Here is a 17,980-nt window from a genome sequence, read left to right on the forward strand (position 1 = left end):
CTTGGCTTGTAGAACATAATAAGGAAAAAAAATTCCGATTCAGGTATCTCTACTTAGCAAATACTACTGAGTATTGACATTAAGATGTAAACATGACGCTGTTGGTTGCCTATTGCGACGAGTGATCCCCCGGTTAATAAACAAACCAGTGTTGGGCTCTCAATATGTGTGTTTTGGGCACAACCTCACCATATTAGACAGGTGTAGATAGGAATAGGCAGGTAACAACCTCGGTATATAGGAAATAGTAACCTCCAATAAAAGCCAAAGGGCAACCCCCTTTAAATATCCCTCTACATCCCTCGCGCTTATCGTCACGCGCTTATCGCCCCTTGTTTTCACTCCGTCCGCTTTTCAACATCCCACCATATCGAGGTCAACTTTGCGCTTTTCCTCATACTTGTCTTTGTCGCTACATCGGATTCTGTATGTTATGACTCTCTCTCACTCCGTCTCCGAACCCTTCACGATGCTCCTCGCCATTCCTCTATTCCTGATATCCTATGCCCTTTTGCGACGATCCCATCCTATAACTATTTGATGCCCTCACTACCCACACGCGTCCATGCTATCATTTTTCTTTATCTTTATCTTTATCGCAATCGCAATTCCACTGCTTTTTCTAGTTATTACTCTCGTGCGCTGGCAGAATCTGCTGCTAACTTTCATCCTGGCTAGTGACAAATCGAAATCCGAGTCTGTTCTCCTATCTGCCATTGACCTTGTCGCATTTTGATTCCCCTGGATCGTCCACTACATACACCCTCATTCTTCTGTCCATTCCCTTCGGTGTCTGACCCGAGTTGAGATCGATCTCTCGGTGTTGACAATGGAGGCGAAGGCAGCGGAGCTACTGGCGGCCTTCAAGAACCCCAACTTGTCTGTTGATTCAAAGATCGCCTACCTCTCTAGTGTCAAGTCCGATATTAAACAGAAAAATGTCCCCGAGGGAGCGATTCGCACTATTTTCGAAACATTGCGCCTCGCCATCAGCTCCCAACACTACTCTGTTCTCGGGGCGGGGTTCTCCACACTTGGCCATCTCTTGAAGCGCCTTGCAATCCAAGCCCAGGAGCAATGGATTGTCCACCACGCCCAAGGCTTGTATCCTATTCTCCTAGATCGTCTCAATGACCCGAAGGAACGCATAAGAGCCCAGGCCGCATCGATATTCACCGAGCTGTGGCCATTTGCAGGTAATGAAGTCGAATATCATGTTCTGGAAGTTGCACTGGTCGGGAAAAATCACAGAGCGAAAGAAATGGGCATGCTTTGGTTGGCAAATGTAGGCTTATGCACCCTGCAAGGCTTGTCTCAGATACTAATCTCGACCTGCAGATGACGAAGAACCATGGTTTGTTGTTCCGCCAATATGTTCCCTCCCTGGTTTCGTGCTTAGAGGACGCCGACAGCGCCGTCAGAGATACGGCGAAGTTGGTCGTGATCGATCTTTTCCGGTGAGTGAAGCTATCCCTCTAACCATTATATTCATTGCCCCTAACCCAACTCAGAAACGGCCCCGCAAGAGCGAAGTCGGACCTACAAAAGCAAATGGCGGCACGCGGTGTGAGGAAATCCATTGCAAATGCTGTCCTCTCGGGCATCGGTTTAGGATCCGTTGAACCCGACACTGCGTCCTCAACGCGTCCAATGTCTCGGGCTGAACGCTCGATTTCGGTGATGTCGTCACGTTCACATGCTATGGAACAGACTGATGATGGTTAGTATCTTAATTCTATTTATATCTTTGGAGATTTCCGCTGGTTGTACTAACTTAATTACAGAGATGGAACCTGTAAAGAGCCGCCCAGCATCCAGAGCTCATCGTGAGCGACTGACAGCCTCTTCCACACCTACAGAGCCACCAATTGTTAACCGACCCCGCACACCGGCCCCGACGCCAGCACCACAGCAACCGTTGCCAGACGATGATGGTCTGGAACCGTTCGATGTAGCCTCGGCGAGGGATATCGATGATCTTGTGCGCGATATGCTCCCCTGGTTCGAAGGAAAGGAATCCGAGGACAATTGGTCAAAGCGTGAAAAGAATGTGATTCTTTTCCGCAGACTTACTCGAGGAAATGCGCCACACGACTTCTCCCAGACCTATATCAATGCAGTAAAGACACTCCTTGACGGTATCTTGAAGGTTCTCAACTCTCTACGAACCACAATGTCTAGCAACGCCAGTCTTTTAATCCAAGATATTGCCCGAACATGTGGCCCTAGGATTGACTCAATGGTCGAGATTATTATGCAGAACCTGTTGAAGCTTTGCTCGGCGTTAAAAAAGATTGCCGCCCAAAACGGAAATGCCACTGTCGAAGTCGTTATTCAAAATGTCTCATTTAGCAGTCGCCTGCTGCAGCATGTCTCTTTCGCAGCACAGGATAAAAATGTTGGAGTGCGTCTGTTTGCCGCGGGGTGGCTAAAGGTTTTGATTATCCGCCAAGCTCATCATAAAAGCGCAGTTGAACATGGTGGTGGCCTTGATCTTATCGAGAAGTCGATTACGAAAGGATTGGGAGATGCGAACCCTGGTGTACGCGAAGCAGCGCGGAGCACCTTTTGGACGTTCTATAGTGTGTGGCCGGAACGAGCCAATGTGATAGCAGACACCCTCGACCCCAAGTCACGGAACTTGCTGGAAAAGGATTCATCGAACCCCAACCCCCCTTCAAAAGGTGTACCATTGCCTGCAAAGAGCCCCGCTAAGAGTCGGTCCGCTTTACAAGAAGCTATTGCTGCTCGGAAGAAGGCCCAGATGCCTTCTAGACCAGAGTCGGCTCAGCCAACCTTTGCTGAAGCGAAACCACCTGCCCCTGCCTCCAAGTCCACTCGGAGTGTCCCAACTGGGGCCCCACTCTCATCTCTATCTTCTGCACCTATGAGACCCGCCATGAAACCTCGACGGCCAGAAATTAGTCGTCCTGCAACCGCAGACCCCTATGCTCGTCGCCCTGAGTCACGAGCCCAGTCTAGTAGTACCCAATCTACCCAATCTACCCGGCAAGCGACCACTTCCCCAAGGGCTGTGAGGTCCAAACCGTCAACGCCTACATCAAAGGCCCCCCTAATGGCGCCTCGCACTCGCCCACATGAATCGGCACAAACTGCTACAACGAAGGGCAGACCGAAGAAACTTGATTTGTCCAAGTCCAAGTCTCACAATGATCTTATGGCCGCGAGTCGTGCTCGCAGCGACTCGAACGAAAGCCTGGTTAATCAGCCATCTGCAAGAACCCCCCGTCAGGAAAGTTACCTCAGTGCATCCGAGGATCAACGTTCCCCCGCATCCGTCGTGTTGGAAAGTCCTCCCCTCAATGCATCACAGCCTCTTCTGTACGCAGCACCGCATGGCCCTCACGCCGACTCAGTCCCTATTGAAGAGCCAGAACTGATGGTACTGGAGGAACCTGCTGTTGCCGCACCTCCACCTCGTATCCCAGAGCCGAATATTGCGGTATCTCCCGCGCCCATGTCTCCTGCTCGCCAGCATTCAGATCTGGACTTCGGTTCTGGCCCTGTATCTGCTGTCAAAGCCCAGCCTGAGTCAATGGTGATCTACGAAGATCCTACCACGCCCACTGCAAACAAACATGAAGCCCCTGACTACGCAGCTTCGGTAGGACATTTTACCCCTGCAAAGTCGTCCCCCAGCCGCCTTGATCAACACGAACATGGCGAAGCAACAGAGGCTCAACATATCTCCGAGGATACCTCAGCCCCAGTAGTTGCTCCAGTTAGGATGCCTACACCTGATTTGGCCCCTAGGCAGGAATCTGGTATGAACTTTGAAGTTCGAACTCCATCTCCAACACGCCGAGCACCGCTTCAACCAAGCCCGTCACCAACGAGGGGCCGTGTCCAGCCAGCGGCTTCTAATATTATGGATATTGAGGCCGTGCTTCCCCAAGAGCATCATGTGGAAACGAACGGGCCCGATGGCAACAATGAGAATGCAACTCCACACCTGGCCAAGACTGTAGACTTGCCCGCAGTCCCGCGGTCTGCAGCTAAGCCGAGTGTCCTCGAAGAAGTGACGGCAAACGAACCTACACCGCGTTTGCCAGAAGCGAGACAGAGATCATTTGAGTCGATACCTCCATCACTCTCCCAGTCGACGTTGTCCCAATCAACAATGTCTGAAGATTCCACACGACGCACCCGAAAATGGGTTGATCGTCACCGCAGCCCTAGCCCTCGTTCGAAAGACCCGGCCAATGCTAAGGAAATGATCCATAAAGGCCTCGCTCGTATTGTCTCGAGAACCATGGAGCCCTCGGGATATCGGAAGCTACAGGGACTCATCCAATACCACGGCGATGAGATTGTGTCCCAAAGCCAGGACTACGATGCATTGCTGGAAGCTCTATTTGCAGAACTGGAAACGACTCCTTCCAGCCGCAAGGATCATGACGTGAAAACCCAGGTTTTGGCCACTATCCGTTCCATGCTCTTACGGACCCGCGAGCATTTCCACCCCTATGACACTCGTGCTATGGCAGCTATTATCCGTGCCCGCCGCCACTACGAGTCCACTTCTCACTTTGTCACTTGCTTAGAGGAAGTGGCAGACAAACTGGTGTTTTTGACCTTGCCCCAGACGGCGATCGTCGGTGTTCTGCAGGGATTGGATCTTGGAGCAGACGCAGAGAATGATGAGACGTACCGGTCCACTATCATGGGCCTGAGTACTATCCAGCAGTCGCTATCGCGTCCCGGTGCTGATATCGACGACGAGCTTCTGGCTCGGATCGGTGCTGTGGTGATGCAGCAGCTCGGACACCCCCGCCCCGGTGTCAGGAAGAACGCCACTGAGCTCTGCACATTCTTGAATATCACCTTTGGATCCGAGCGAGTGCAAAAGGTCACTCAGCCTCCTCGTGAAGGATCCCTTAACCTCCTAACCTACTTCATGGCCCGGCGGACCCAGTAATTGTTTCTTTTTTATCCGCTTAGGACTACATGTGTATGTGTTTAATTACCCTCGGTAGCGTGGTGGCGTGTCAGGCCGTGGGATTTCCGGTGTACATAGGTTCTTGTTCCATATTTTATTTTGAAAATTCATGTTTGTATGTTTATTTCCTTGCCGGTATATGACTCTTTCCCCTATACTCCGTACTCGACAATTGTTGAACCGGTACTCAACCCCCACGCGCAAAGGTGACAGCCATTACCGTCGAGGCGATCAGTAATATCCGAATTATCTCGGCACTCACTGGAAAAGCGGCCATGTGCGGTCTACTAACGGGCACTGAACGCTTCATACTGCGAGTGTGTGGAATAGATTATGGCAATATCTTGCAATGGCATTTAGTATCCTTGTCTACGACCTAGCCTACTGATGAGTACTCGGCAGATGATGGCTGGACCATATGATCTCTATCAAAAACACCTTAGGATTGTCTGATATAACTTGTGGATTTGAGGTTTCTTTGATCATACATCCTTCCATATTCTTGCTACTCAACTGTATCAATGAGTTGCTTATCAAGGGAACCTTGTGGGAAGATGTGTATCGAAAGGCATTAGCTAGCATGTCTATGTCAACGTCACTTCTATTTTCTGTACCAACCCATGGATGGTGATAGATGGCGGCTCTCCAATAGTTATATCTTGTAACAATTGTATAAATGCCATCTTAGACCTCGCCTACAAATGCCCGTTTAGTTTTTAGAGATGTAGCTATAGAACATTAAATAAATTAGTAAACCATTGCATCCCCACAGTAATATGTGGATTTGTAGCATGATCTGCACTTCTAGCCAAATTTTTGCGACCTCGTTTTGTGTTTCCTCAAGGACTAAATGTACTCTGAATCGTTAAAGCAGAAAGAGGGTCGAAAACCTGAGGATTTCTATGGTCCCAGGCTCAATCCCTATTAGAGCCAACAGGAGCACCCTCTCTGTCTTAACAATCCACCTCCAGATATAAACCAAGCTAGCAAGGTACAAAGAGTCTCTTTGTGTTATCTCATAAGACTTGGTATACTTTATTGGAGCGAACAAAGAGGAACATCCCTTGTATACAAAGGCATTGTGCGCTTGAGATGCAAATTTGCTTTCTTGGTAGATACAAAGACAATAAAGAGCATCTTTGAGATCAAATACAGTGTCGACACTCAAAATATCAAAGTGAATAGTCCTTGGTGGCTATATAAACCGTCCTATTCACCTCAGATATTATATCTCATTAACGTTCACCTTTGACTAACCAGGTCACCAGCTCTCTTCTTATACTGCCTAATAATTCTCAATAATCATGGGGGGTTGGAAGCGTGGCAAGGGTAAAAAGCAGGCTCAACGCTTCCCGCTCGAGGCAGCGGAAGCGTTCGAGCCCGAGGATGACATTCTCCGTCAATCGGAGCGAACCGGATCTCCTCCTGGCAGTCTCCTTTGTATATTCCCAGACGCTGCACCTGGAACCAGCCTTAACCAGTTCCGTTTCCAGCTCCACCGCGAAAACGGGGTTCAGCCCGGTCTTGTCGGTTACCTCGAGAAGTATGTCGGTGCTGCACACTTGGTATGGAGCATGTGCGCTCTTCTTGCAGATAGCGGTATTGATCCAGGTTGGAGAGATACATTTGAGGTGTGGCGCCCACAGTGGAGACAGTTCGCTAAGAGCTTTGAAATCCAAGGAAATACTTCGCGCACTTTAGATGTTCCTCCCTCGCCAGTCCGTATAATGTGGATTCAGCCGCCTAACAGCCTTGATACGTATAAGCTCTATGCTGTTAACCACCAGGAGAAGAAGCGTGATCAAGATGCTCTGGAGGATCTCTGGAGGTGGATGCTTAATGTGCCGCCCGAAGCGATTGTTCACGGGGTTTATATCATCAAGCTCGGGGTCGAGCCTTGGTTCCCTGGTGAGTAGAGAATTTTTAATGTCTCTAGTAGTACGTATGGGTAGATAATTACTGTTTTGTTGCGCTTTATCTCTATTTTTTTAATATATTTTGGTACGGGATCTAAGAGCTGCTCAGTGGTATCAAAATAGACCCAAAATAAATGTCAATCATGTTCTAATCTGAAATACGAGGTGCGTATGTATGCTTGCTATAAATTTACAATGTAGTTAAAGACAAATTCGCTGAAAACAAAAACTATTTGGTTGTTTTCCGTTCTAAACGCGGATTCTGGTTCCCGAGATTTTTATACACTAACGCCCGAAGATGAGGGGTTCACGGCAGTTCGGGCAAGAGACGAGCTCAGTTCTTCTGATAGCCCTACGTATTTGATTGAATGACAAGAGAGCTTCGGGTTTGGGTTTCCAGATTCGACTACAGAATTTCGATAAAAGAGTTGTGTAAGACCCCAGAACAATTAGGTAAATCTCGTCTATTTTCATCTACTAGAATACTGGAATGTAATATACATTATTTCTTGCAATCTGTTGAACATAGAAACTATGTCTAATCTCCCCCAGGTTCGTTGGGGTATCATTGGTAAGTCTGAACTTATTCCTGAAGGCTCTTGGACTTCCGAGGTTGATAGTTGATATGTGCTAAGCTAACGCTTTCCATAAGCTACTGGCATGATATCCTCATGGTTTGTGCAGGATTTGGTTTTGGAGTGGCCAGAAGGGAAAGGGAAAGTAGAGCATGTTGTCCAAGCTATTGGCACTTCAAACATTGAAAAGGGCCAGGAATTTGCGACAAAGTACTGCCCGAAACAAAGCCCAAAGGTCTACAGCTCTTATGAAGAAGTCTATCGCGATGCAGAGGTGGATATTGTATATATCGGAACCCCGCACGGGTTCCATTATCGCGATTGCATGGAGGCGATCTCTGCAGGGAAGAATGTCTTGTGCGAGAAATCTTTCACCCTGAATGCCAAACAGTCAAGGGAGATATTCAATGCTGCCCACGAAAACAATGTATACGTGGCAGAAGCCATGTGGCTCCGACATCGACCACTTTTTATCGAACTCCAGCGATTGCTCCACGAAGAGAAGGCCATTGGGGATGTCTTCCGCGTGTTCTCAGATTTCGCGTCTGGTGTTGATGTTGCCTCACTCCCATCCACATCCCGATACCGGAATCTCACATTGGGAGCGGGGTCATTGTTGGATATTGGGGTGTATTCACTTACCTGGGCGAGATTGGCGCTGGGTGGGAATACACCCGATCAGACAGAGATGCCGCGGATTCTGGCTGCGCAAACCCATGAAGAAGGGATTGAAGTGACCACCAGTGTGGTTTTGCAATATCCATCGACTGGAAAGCAGGGTATCGTTACTTCAACCACCAAAGCCCTCGGTGCTCCTGGTGAAGTCTTTGCTGTTATACACGGGACCAATGGGTACATTGAGGTAGAAGGTAGGACGCCATCTGCGCCGGAATCTTTTACTGTGTGGACGAAGCAGGACGGGAATCCTGATCGTGCATATTTCCCTAGGGAGATGTGTCAAGGGAAGAAATATGAGTTTCCGACCCTGGGACGTGGTTTTGTCCATGAGGCTGAACAAACGGCACTTGATATTCTTGAAGGCCGGAAAGAGAGTAGGATCATGCCGTGGGCTGAAACACTATATATGATGGATATCATGGATGAGATCAGACGGCAGGGTAACACAAGGTACCCTGGAGAGTGAGGGAACTTTGAATCTGTTTCGCCGACAGCTCTGTTCGGGTGCTGTTGTTTGTTTCAAACTCACATGAACACTATACAAAACAGGCTCTAGTGGTAATATACCCACTGACACAAATCTATTTGGGAATCCATACTACTGCACTGTATGTAGAATCCCTAAAAGTATTGGAGGGCAGTGGAAGATAATATTTAAATTACGAAACATAGTAGGCCATGCAATTCTCGAAATATGGCCAACTTTGTAGTAAACGGTTCCATCATAGGGAATTACTTGTTTAGATCAGAAGAGACTCTTGAAGCCCCCCTTCCTCCCCAAAACGGATCTACAGTGGCACGTCCTGTACACCATGTTTGGCGACAGATGATATAGTTTCCTTTGCAATCCCTAAGTCTTGATCTAGCTGCCTAGATAGAGGTATTGGGCCGCCAGGTCGGAAGTATCACAAAAGAAAGATCCTCCCATCTAGGGTAAGTTTCCACAACATTTAGGTCAAAATTCCACGCCTTTGCCACCCGAGTATCTGGCCGATATGGGGGATAACACTCCCATTCTAGAGTAATCTGGTCCGCCTTATTCCGAAGATAGAGGGTAAACGGATTTTGGCTTTCCACTTTGATTTTCACGTTCTTTAAACGGGGCATACGTCGGGCCGCATAGCCGAGCGATATAAGAAGTCGATAGAAGTGTTCTTCAGTCCGTAATTCCGGATCGCCCCATCCCGCTTTCACATCTATCACCTCTTCCCAATCTTCAATCTCGTCGATTTCGATCCGGGCTTCCAGCGTGCGATAAGTTGGTTCTCCTATTGATTCCTTGGTTATTAGACGCCTTAGGTATACTTTTCATTTTCATTATTGCTTTCTTACCTGAAGGAAGCCAAGGTGGTATAGATTAAAGCTCTAGTGTCTCTAAGTAGGGCCAGTTCAAGTGTAAATAACCTGGTTTAGGCTGGCCTTTCTCATCCAAAGGACACAAAAGGTCATATGCGATAGTAGTGTATACCAACTTTAATTGCTAAAGGTGAATACTAAGATCTCGTAAATTGGAGCTCACACTATTAACCCTAGAAGGGATGATATTGAGCGGGGACATAATCGATTTCTACGGGGAATCATTATATCCTTGATAGAGTAACACTCTAAGGCTTTTTGGAATAGAACCGATCAGAGAAGACAACGCTATATAGCTATTAGTAAATAGAAGTTTATGATAAAAAGGGTATAGCTTACCTTCGCGACGTGCCTATATATACTCTAAGTGGTCTGGAAGGACGAATTCATGAAGATTTAGCTTCAATTCAGCGATATTCGTACAACGTTAAACTATAGTCTGCACTGCACTAGTCTAGATTTGATGATGAGCGCCCCAGGATAGACTATAATTTAGAAAAGAGAGCTTCTCAATGCACGGAATAGATGGTAGATCTGACATATCCTTAAGGAACCGCGCCCTATATGGGGGAATTGATGATATGCGTCCATCTCTATAATCCCAACGATACTTAGCGGCAATTTCCGAGTGTCGAGTACGTGGTTCCGGTGTAGGACCTTGCTGACGACCTCGAATGGCCAGATTTAATCTCAGATGGTAACTCCTCTGGTCCCATACATAAAGCTCTTAGAAAAGGCTAACCATAGCCGTCTGAAAAGCTAGATCATTCTCCTTTCGGATAGGGTTTTCTGTACTATAAGCTTTAGGACTCCTCTAGTTTTTGCATGCGGTCCAGTCTAAAATTTCGTAGGAAATGAGGATGTTGTAATCTAGCTTTCGAATATAGGTTTTCCGTACAGCACGGTGGCCGGATGTGAGCTTTTGGAAATTTTGGAGAGATATTCCACGTTGCCTCTCATCTTTGTGCTCATAGTCACTATACACAACTAGGTTGGAGTAGACAAAGGGCTCAAAGGCCGCCTGCATTTCGGCAAGATGATACCCATCATCAAGTTCACGCGCGGGATTTCGAGCCCTGAAAAGGTGGCGATGCTCAAAAAGATCCCAGATCTGAGCCATTGTTAGTTTCACCATAGCCGCAAGTGACTGCATAGGCTTTTATCCTACCAACATGCCAACACTCCAGATGTCAACCTTGTAGTCCCAACTCATGTTTAAAATGACCTCTGGCGCCCAATAGATATCTGGCATGATTTCGCCCTCCTGGTCATTAGTGCCTAATCGAGCCTCGCCCAAATCACAGAGAACGGGAATCCCAAAGGAGATGGTGGGGGGGGGGGACGTGAGAAGTAAATAGTGCGATTCTCGAAGATTTTTCGCGGCACAGGCATGTCGATTTCAGCCTGTTCGAATTTGGATAGAATAGAGTCATCTTTGATGCCGGGGAGAATATTATTTGGTTGTAGATCTACGTAGTGAATTAGTACTTTCTAGTTTTAGCCCTCGTAGGGTGAGGGCTTCTTTAAATGAATTGGTACTAATCGGTGTGTATAACCCGTGCCTCTGTATGGAGGAAGTCTAGAGCGGCAAGGACATTGCGGATGGTAGTTCTGTTCCAACCGTGGCGCTGCTCATCACTCCATCGGGGAGTAGCTGAGTGAGCTGGTCGAAGCTGATCCCAAGGGGTGGATGCACTAGACAAGTATGAACACTATTTCCATCTGGACTATGGATGTGAAAGATCTCAATCAAGGTTCGTAGGCAAGTCTGACCGGCATGGTCGGATCGGATAGCTCTGAGGTGGTTGTAAATTTCGATCTCTTGGGTCACTGTTGTTGACGCTGTATAAATCTTCAATGCTATATAGCGGTCATTACTGCTCTGTTAGCTTGAATCCGAGCGGTAAAGATCGGTTGGTCTTACAATACATCACGACCTAGCCATACTGTTGCACTGGATCCATAGCCCAACTTGCCCAGTACTTGATATCGATGGTTGAATACCTCACCAATATACACGGGATAGAATTTTTCGGGTCTGTAGGTAGGGATTGACTCTTCTTCAATAGGGAGGGAAGGGTTGATAATATCCCAACCTGAACTACGGAAGACGCGTGGTTTGGAGAGAGAGGGAAGATGAGCCATATCACGCTTGTTTGGTAATATACGTCGAAATGCGGAGTGCGCGTTCGAATTATATGGAAATGATAGAGTAGGAAATACTGCTCGGAAGCTGAGTAGTCGTCTTTTTTCCATGTTGCGTTGGCCGATGAGAACAAGAACCATTGAATTGTGACAGAAAACTGGCGTACGAACAATGTATGGTATGGATGACTGATGTTGACAACTCTTAACTAAAAATGACAAAACCCGCTATTTCAACAATCTGTCCACGGATCCACGATTGACTAACGGTAATATACACTTTTGTATGGTACGGCTGGTACCCAATGTCACATGATATTTTCGGTATAATACCTGGTTTCTACCATGTATTTGGATTTGGTATTCGACAGAAATTACTGTCAGACTGGGATATGGCCCCCCCTAGGCTCTAAACAGGAACCGAGGTTTTTGTTATGGTCTAGTGGTAAAATAGGCTGTATTTTCCCCACAATTACTATTATTAGAGGTCAGGTCACGTGACCTCATCTGTTTGCTTCTAGTACACTTAGTCTCGCACAGTAGATAGTTCTCTTCTCTTCCTCTCCTAACGCAATTCAGAGATTTCCAGTGCACTCCTAGCTTTCTAGTAGTCCTACTGGCCTCATCTCCAACAATTTACAATATCCAACAACCATGGTGCATGTAAGACCCAGCGAGTGCCATTGGAGGTGGCTAGGAGGACCTTAGTTCAGAGTACTCTAGAACAAGGCCAATGGCATGCCTTTCGGAACTGGAGGCGGTCGTCAATCCACTCTAATCCAGCTGCCTAAACCTACACAAATCAATTGAAATTCGGGTCCTCCGACACTTGGTCACAGGAGAAGCACTTCCAAGATTGGAGACGCTGGCATGCGATTTTCAGGGGTGCCCCACCCTACCAAACCAACTTTGCTAGAGATAAAATAGTCTGCGATACCCGCTGCTCGACGCTTAGCACTAAATCTGCGCCATTTTGAGGCCGACGTTGCAGCTCAATATGACTACAGCCGGTATTCACCCAACAATCCTTGTCATCCACGGGGCATGGCACCACCCGGACTTCTATGCCAACTTCTGCAAAGCATTCGAAAAGCTGGGGTATGAAACAATTTGTCCTCGCCTTCCAACCTGCAACGATGATATACCCTCAACAAAGAAATTGGCAGATGACGTGACACTCATCCGTCAAACCGCGCAATCACTCCTCGATAGCGGGAAGCTCGTCATTGCGGTGATGCATTCCTATGGAGGAATGGTCGGCACGGAGGCCTTGCATGGGCTGGCGATCAAACAACTGATATACATGACGGCATTTGTGCCTCCGGCTGGAAACAGCCTAGCTGGCATGTTTGGAGGACGTTTACCTCCTTTTGTCACAGTTGATGTATGAACCCCTTTTATTTGAGCTGGGATATACTGACTCCCTGCGTCCAGGAGGAGAGGGCTCTACTAACTGTCCCTGATCCGGCGACCTGGTTCTTTAATGACCTTCCTCCTGCGGATGCAGCTGCCTGGGCAAAGAAGCTCGTAGTGCACCCAAAATCTGCTCAATTCGACCCGGTCACGCATGAGGCATATCAGACCATTCCCACTACATATATTGTGTGTGAGAAAGATGCGGCTCTTATCCCAATGGTACAAAATATGATGATCGATAATGTGCGGAAGGCGGGAATCACTGTGGACGTGGAGAGACTCCCAGCGAGCCATAGTCCTTTCTTGAGCATGCCTGAAGAGACTGCCAAGTTGGTGCTAAAGATCGCTCAAAAGTGACTTTGAGGAAGCTTAGCCGGATGAAGCTGTGAGAGTTTGGCCGGTCCTGCTTCGGAGTTTTCGAATACGGAGTAGACCCGCTTCATAGTGAATCAGACCAATCATCTATTGAATCTTGAAATTTATCAACTCCACAGAACTAGATCCGCCAAACTCTAATTGAGGAAGTAACCAATAATAGCCAGTAATACATATCTAGATATTAATTCCGGCAGAGTATTACCTCATAAAGCATCTGGTTAGTTAAGACAAAAATATGCAGATTAATGTGAAACCGTGAAAAACTCTACTGCAGATCCAACAACTTTTCACGTGCGATTTGGCCCCCGACTATCAAATGCGCGAAGGAGTAGTAGCTGTAGCCTCAGTCGTATCTCAGATGGTTAATATATGGTTTTCGTCGCGTCTAAGGATTTGAACTTTTGCCATCCACCTTGCTCATCGGGTGTCGGGTTTCTTGCATCTACAGTGCAGCGCTCATTTTGTCTTCACCAGGGGTCATTTTACCGCGTTATGGGAGCCAATGCCCGTGGAAATGTATACATTGCTGTAGACGCTACGCTCGTCGTACTGTCCACGATTGTTGTTGCCATTCGCGTTGCTGCGCGAGCGGCCAAGTCAACCCTAGGATGGGATGACTATGTAATATGTCTGTCGATTGTCCTGGCATATTCCATGCTTGGGGAAGCGATTTTCTGTACGGTCCCTATATCACTGCCAAGTCACTCACGACTAATCATTCATAGGGGCCCGAGATGGAGGACTAGGAAAACACATGAGTGAGCTAAGCATTGCAGAGAAAGTTATCTTCCAACAAGCGAGTATCAGGGCGAACCCAAATGGCCGATGCACTCTAACATCAATCGCAGTGTTTCTTCGCAAACGAAATTTCATACACCCTTCTTGTCCCCACCATAAAAATGTCCATCCTCTTACTCTACCGCCGAATCTTCAGCGTACCCAAATTCCAACTCGCCAGTTTACTCACTGGCATTCTGGTCTTATCATGGTGTCTTTCCGTCTTCATCACCGTCCTCCTTCAATGTCGTCCGATCGCCTTGAACTGGAACAAACAGCTCTCCGGTACATGCATTAACCCAAAACCATTCTTCTTCGGGAACGCGATATCCAATCTCATCATTGACGCGGTTATCCTAGCATTGCCGATCCCTATGGTTTTACAGCTCCAACTACGCCTATCGCAGAAGCTGTCCATTCTGGGTATCTTCCTTCTCGGTGGATTGTATGTCTATATATCTCCCACCCCTACGGAATACAAACTTACAGAGAACAGTGTCTGTGTCGCGAGTATCATGCGCGTGGTTACGCTTAATATTTTCGAGAACGATGATATATCCTGTGTGTTTTCTCGAGTTCCCCATTGGAGATACGATAACTGACTGGTTCATTCTAGATTCTATCATGGAGGCCGCCACCTGGACCTTCGTCGAGCCTTGTGTCGGCATTATTTGCGCTTGTTTGCCAACTATGCGTCCCTTGCTGCGAGCCCTGTGCTGTTCGTTCTCGTGGAGTACGGAGGATTCTAAGGGTGCGTCCGTTGGGAGGAACTATCGGATGCAAAGGATACCTACGCCTGCACCGAACGTCAATGATGAAGCATGGGGCCATGACCGTTTTGATGATGAATGTGCGTTGACAGCAGGGTCAAAATCTAGGGTCAATGTGCATGATGCTTTATAGTTAGGTTGTATACTATGTGCTTCGTCACAAGGAGTTACAGAAGTTCCAGAGTGGAATACCCTAATATTGATATTGTTATTCAACTGAGGGCCTCTCCTAGTCCCCCTCAAGATACTAAATTACTTCAGTGAAATTTACGAGCAACTTTTAGTGATCTAGGGTTTCATTATTTATCGTACCGTCTACCCTAGGGTCAGATCAAATCCAGACCTCTTCCCTTGACAACATTACCCATTATATCCATTGGCAGATCCACCATGTCGACGGTGAGCGGTACGTGGACCAAGATCCTTTCTCTCTTATCTTTGTTATACCTTTATATCGTTATATTTTCGCTTTAATGGGCTTTTAACCGAGTCCTTTAATACTTCTAGCCGAATCCTATAATAGCGTTGGTTCTTTATTTATCGTAAATATAAGTACTGGTTATAAAGTTCTCGGGGTTTTAAAGGCTATATAACTCCCGTCTTTTAGGGAGTATATCTTTATACTCTTCTCTCTACTACATCCTTTGATAATAATACTACTACTAACTAGTTTCTAGTATCTTTAATATATCGACCTATTAGTCTTTATATTTCTCTTATACTTCTTTAATTGAGATAACCTTCCTCAGTACTACTAGCGGCTCCGGTTTCTTCTTATTACTAGGATTATATAGCTCCTATACGTTAAATTGTATAGTAATTGATTTGATATTAGCTAGCTATATATCCTATATCGTTATATTCTGTCGAATACCAGTCCGAATACATGGTAGAAACCAGGTAATATACCGGAAACATCATGTGACATTGGATACCAGACATACCATACAAAAGTGCATATTACAGTTAGTCATCATTGTCCGCACAGATTGTTAAAATAGCGGGTTTTGTCATTTTAGTTAGAGTTGTCAACATTGGTCATTTATACCATACATTGTTCGTACACCGGCTTTCCCTAAGTTTATCCTGTCGGCGGATGTCTCGGGATTTTGGGGATTTCTTGGGTCACAACTAGTATGCAGGCAGACACGAGTCATATGACCAAAGACTAACTTTTCTAGGGCTCCTATTATCCGACCCCATTTTTAATTACAGATCTGGAGAAGGCTGAAGAAGGCATTATGAGGAAACCAAGCGAGGCAAATCTCTTAGCTTGAATACTTGATATATTTGAACGTGAAATTTTGCTATAACTTGGCTTTTCGTGGGCGTGACGCCGATGCCCCCGTCGCCCTGCTATTGTGGCGCAATCTAAAATAAGTAATGCCGAAACAAACCGCCTGGCGGGTCTTGAGACCACGGTCTTGCAACTACTCTAGACTTAGAAACAGGGACCTTGGGCTTGGGTGGTCAGAAGGCTGTGGTTTCAGGTCTGCTACGGACCTAAGTCTAAGCTGGACGTACGTCCACTGGTCTAGGTCTAGCTGGGCTCCAGGTCCATTGACTGATGGCCGCGACCGTCCAGTGACGTAAATAGACGAGAGGATGGATATTTGATCTAGCTATACGCGATGAGTGTGGTATGTATGAGGTTTCTTTTTTTTACCTCAGTCGGCCTGACCATATGTGCCTATGTCCTAAGGGCTAGAATACATATAAAATTGGTAAGGTATATTTTCTATCTACCAACGGCTGTATAGTTCCAACGAGCATATTCATTCGCATAACTAGATACCCTTAGACAAGACAAACCACAGCCAAGGGTGGTATACTGTCTCATCATCGACCGGGTCTAAAATAGTTGGCAGGTATCTCGTATTCCATTCTTCATCCAAGTCTTCATCAAAATATTCCGGATTCGGCCTAACGCGACGCGCCTTGCAATACTCCCAGTAAGCAGGATACCACCCTGCCTGGCCCCAGTCAATGATAGCAGCTACTACTGGATTCGCCCCGGGCGATAAAAGGATATTTGGGGGCACAAGGTCGTTATGCGTGAAGACCACGGGTACCTCCCTATCAATCTCGATATCGCAGCCATCCTGAAATTTCTGGACGGCGTCTGCACCATAGAATGGGCCAGCCAAGTCCCGGTGACCGGAAAGAAAGATATCATTTAGAGGTTGGTTATCTAGGCCACCTAAGGGGTACTTTAGTATAGTTCTACCTAGCTACCGCAATGAATTCAAATCACTTACCTACGTAAAAGACTTGGTCGGGCAGTTCTAACGATCTCCAGGCCTTAACCATGCCCTTAAGCTCTTTGCAAACAGCCTCTCTCTCCTTATCGTTCAAAGCACCCCATCTTTGCTCCAAGGGTTCGCCCTCTATCAAAGACATATAGATAAATACTTGGCCACCGTCTTCGGTCCACCCAAACACCTCGGGGACTGGTACTTTGCCTTTTAACTGCTTATATACTATATGTTGGGTCTCTGCCTCTATAACGGTTGTATCGGCTCCATATTTAACAATCAGGCCCAACGATAGAAACTTGATAGGCGGGGGTCGGTTGAACCTTGTACCACGGATGTTGCCTGACTCCTCGTTGATAGCTCTCACCTCGGCCGGGGTAGGGAGCGTAGACGCCCAGTGCTCCCTGAAAAAGCTAGAGTCGTAAATGGTCCTTGTTGTGTTGTGGCTTGAATCGTGGAGGCTGGCCTCGCCTTCAACCCCCTCGGGCGTCATCTTCGAGATAACACAGGTGAAGCAGGCGTCTCGGCGGTTATAGGAAGACCCAGTCTTCGAGAGTAGCGGAATCGAAGTAAACCGAGAGTCTATCGAGTTCTAGTAAAAGGGAGTTCTTGAAACGACAATAAGGTCCAGAGATAGAAACATGTTGGCGCCGGACATGCCAGGCAGCGAGGTGAAAAGGTGGGGGACCTAGCCAGACCAATCAAAGCTTCTAGCGCTGGACGGGATAATATAAGCGCCGGCCCGCTGTATCCA

The 17,980-nt window shown here is 47.1% G+C and overlaps 7 protein-coding genes across 7 annotated transcripts; 5 read left to right on the plus strand and 2 right to left on the minus strand.

Annotated features, from left to right (window-relative positions):
• Positions 1–829: 829 nt before the first annotated feature.
• N7537_011211 (uncharacterized protein) lies at positions 830–4,939 on the plus strand (the record flags this gene model as incomplete). The annotated part of the gene is made up of 4 exons (XM_056902265.1): positions 830–1,285; positions 1,339–1,457; positions 1,512–1,720; positions 1,785–4,939. 4 exons carry the CDS (start codon positions 830–832, stop codon positions 4,937–4,939), a joined length of 3,939 nt encoding a protein of 1,312 aa, XP_056747552.1.
• A 1,325-nt stretch (positions 4,940–6,264) lies between these two features.
• Positions 6,265–6,876, plus strand: N7537_011212 (uncharacterized protein; the record flags this gene model as incomplete). Its single annotated transcript, XM_056902266.1, has 1 exon — positions 6,265–6,876. One exon carries the CDS (start codon positions 6,265–6,267, stop codon positions 6,874–6,876), a length of 612 nt encoding a protein of 203 aa, XP_056747553.1.
• Positions 6,877–7,410: 534 nt separating this feature from the next.
• N7537_011213 (Gfo/Idh/MocA family protein) lies at positions 7,411–8,595 on the plus strand (the record flags this gene model as incomplete). The annotated part of the gene is made up of 2 exons (XM_056902267.1): positions 7,411–7,447; positions 7,529–8,595. 2 exons carry the CDS (start codon positions 7,411–7,413, stop codon positions 8,593–8,595), a joined length of 1,104 nt encoding a protein of 367 aa, XP_056747554.1.
• A 404-nt stretch (positions 8,596–8,999) lies between these two features.
• Positions 9,000–10,698, minus strand: N7537_011214 (uncharacterized protein; the record flags this gene model as incomplete). The annotated part of the gene is made up of 3 exons (XM_056902268.1): positions 9,000–9,407; positions 10,384–10,596; positions 10,654–10,698. 3 exons carry the CDS (start codon positions 10,696–10,698, stop codon positions 9,000–9,002), a joined length of 666 nt encoding a protein of 221 aa, XP_056747555.1.
• Positions 10,699–12,627: 1,929 nt separating this feature from the next.
• N7537_011215 (alpha/beta hydrolase) lies at positions 12,628–13,403 on the plus strand (the record flags this gene model as incomplete). Its single annotated transcript, XM_056902269.1, has 2 exons — positions 12,628–13,014; positions 13,065–13,403. 2 exons carry the CDS (start codon positions 12,628–12,630, stop codon positions 13,401–13,403), a joined length of 726 nt encoding a protein of 241 aa, XP_056747556.1.
• A 513-nt stretch (positions 13,404–13,916) lies between these two features.
• Positions 13,917–15,104, plus strand: N7537_011216 (uncharacterized protein; the record flags this gene model as incomplete). Its single annotated transcript, XM_056902270.1, has 5 exons — positions 13,917–14,100; positions 14,150–14,205; positions 14,273–14,646; positions 14,698–14,762; positions 14,818–15,104. 5 exons carry the CDS (start codon positions 13,917–13,919, stop codon positions 15,102–15,104), a joined length of 966 nt encoding a protein of 321 aa, XP_056747557.1.
• Positions 15,105–16,758: 1,654 nt separating this feature from the next.
• On the minus strand, positions 16,759–17,719 carry N7537_011217 (aminoglycoside phosphotransferase family protein; the record flags this gene model as incomplete). The annotated part of the gene is made up of 2 exons (XM_056902271.1): positions 16,759–17,171; positions 17,230–17,719. 2 exons carry the CDS (start codon positions 17,717–17,719, stop codon positions 16,759–16,761), a joined length of 903 nt encoding a protein of 300 aa, XP_056747558.1.
• Between the last annotated feature and the right edge of the window lie 261 nt (positions 17,720–17,980).

The sequence above is a fragment of the Penicillium hordei genome (genome assembly GCF_028827395.1).
Source record: "Penicillium hordei strain IBT 12815 chromosome Unknown utg000006l_segment0_segment0, whole genome shotgun sequence".
Lineage (NCBI taxonomy): Eukaryota > Fungi > Ascomycota > Eurotiomycetes > Eurotiales > Aspergillaceae > Penicillium > Penicillium hordei.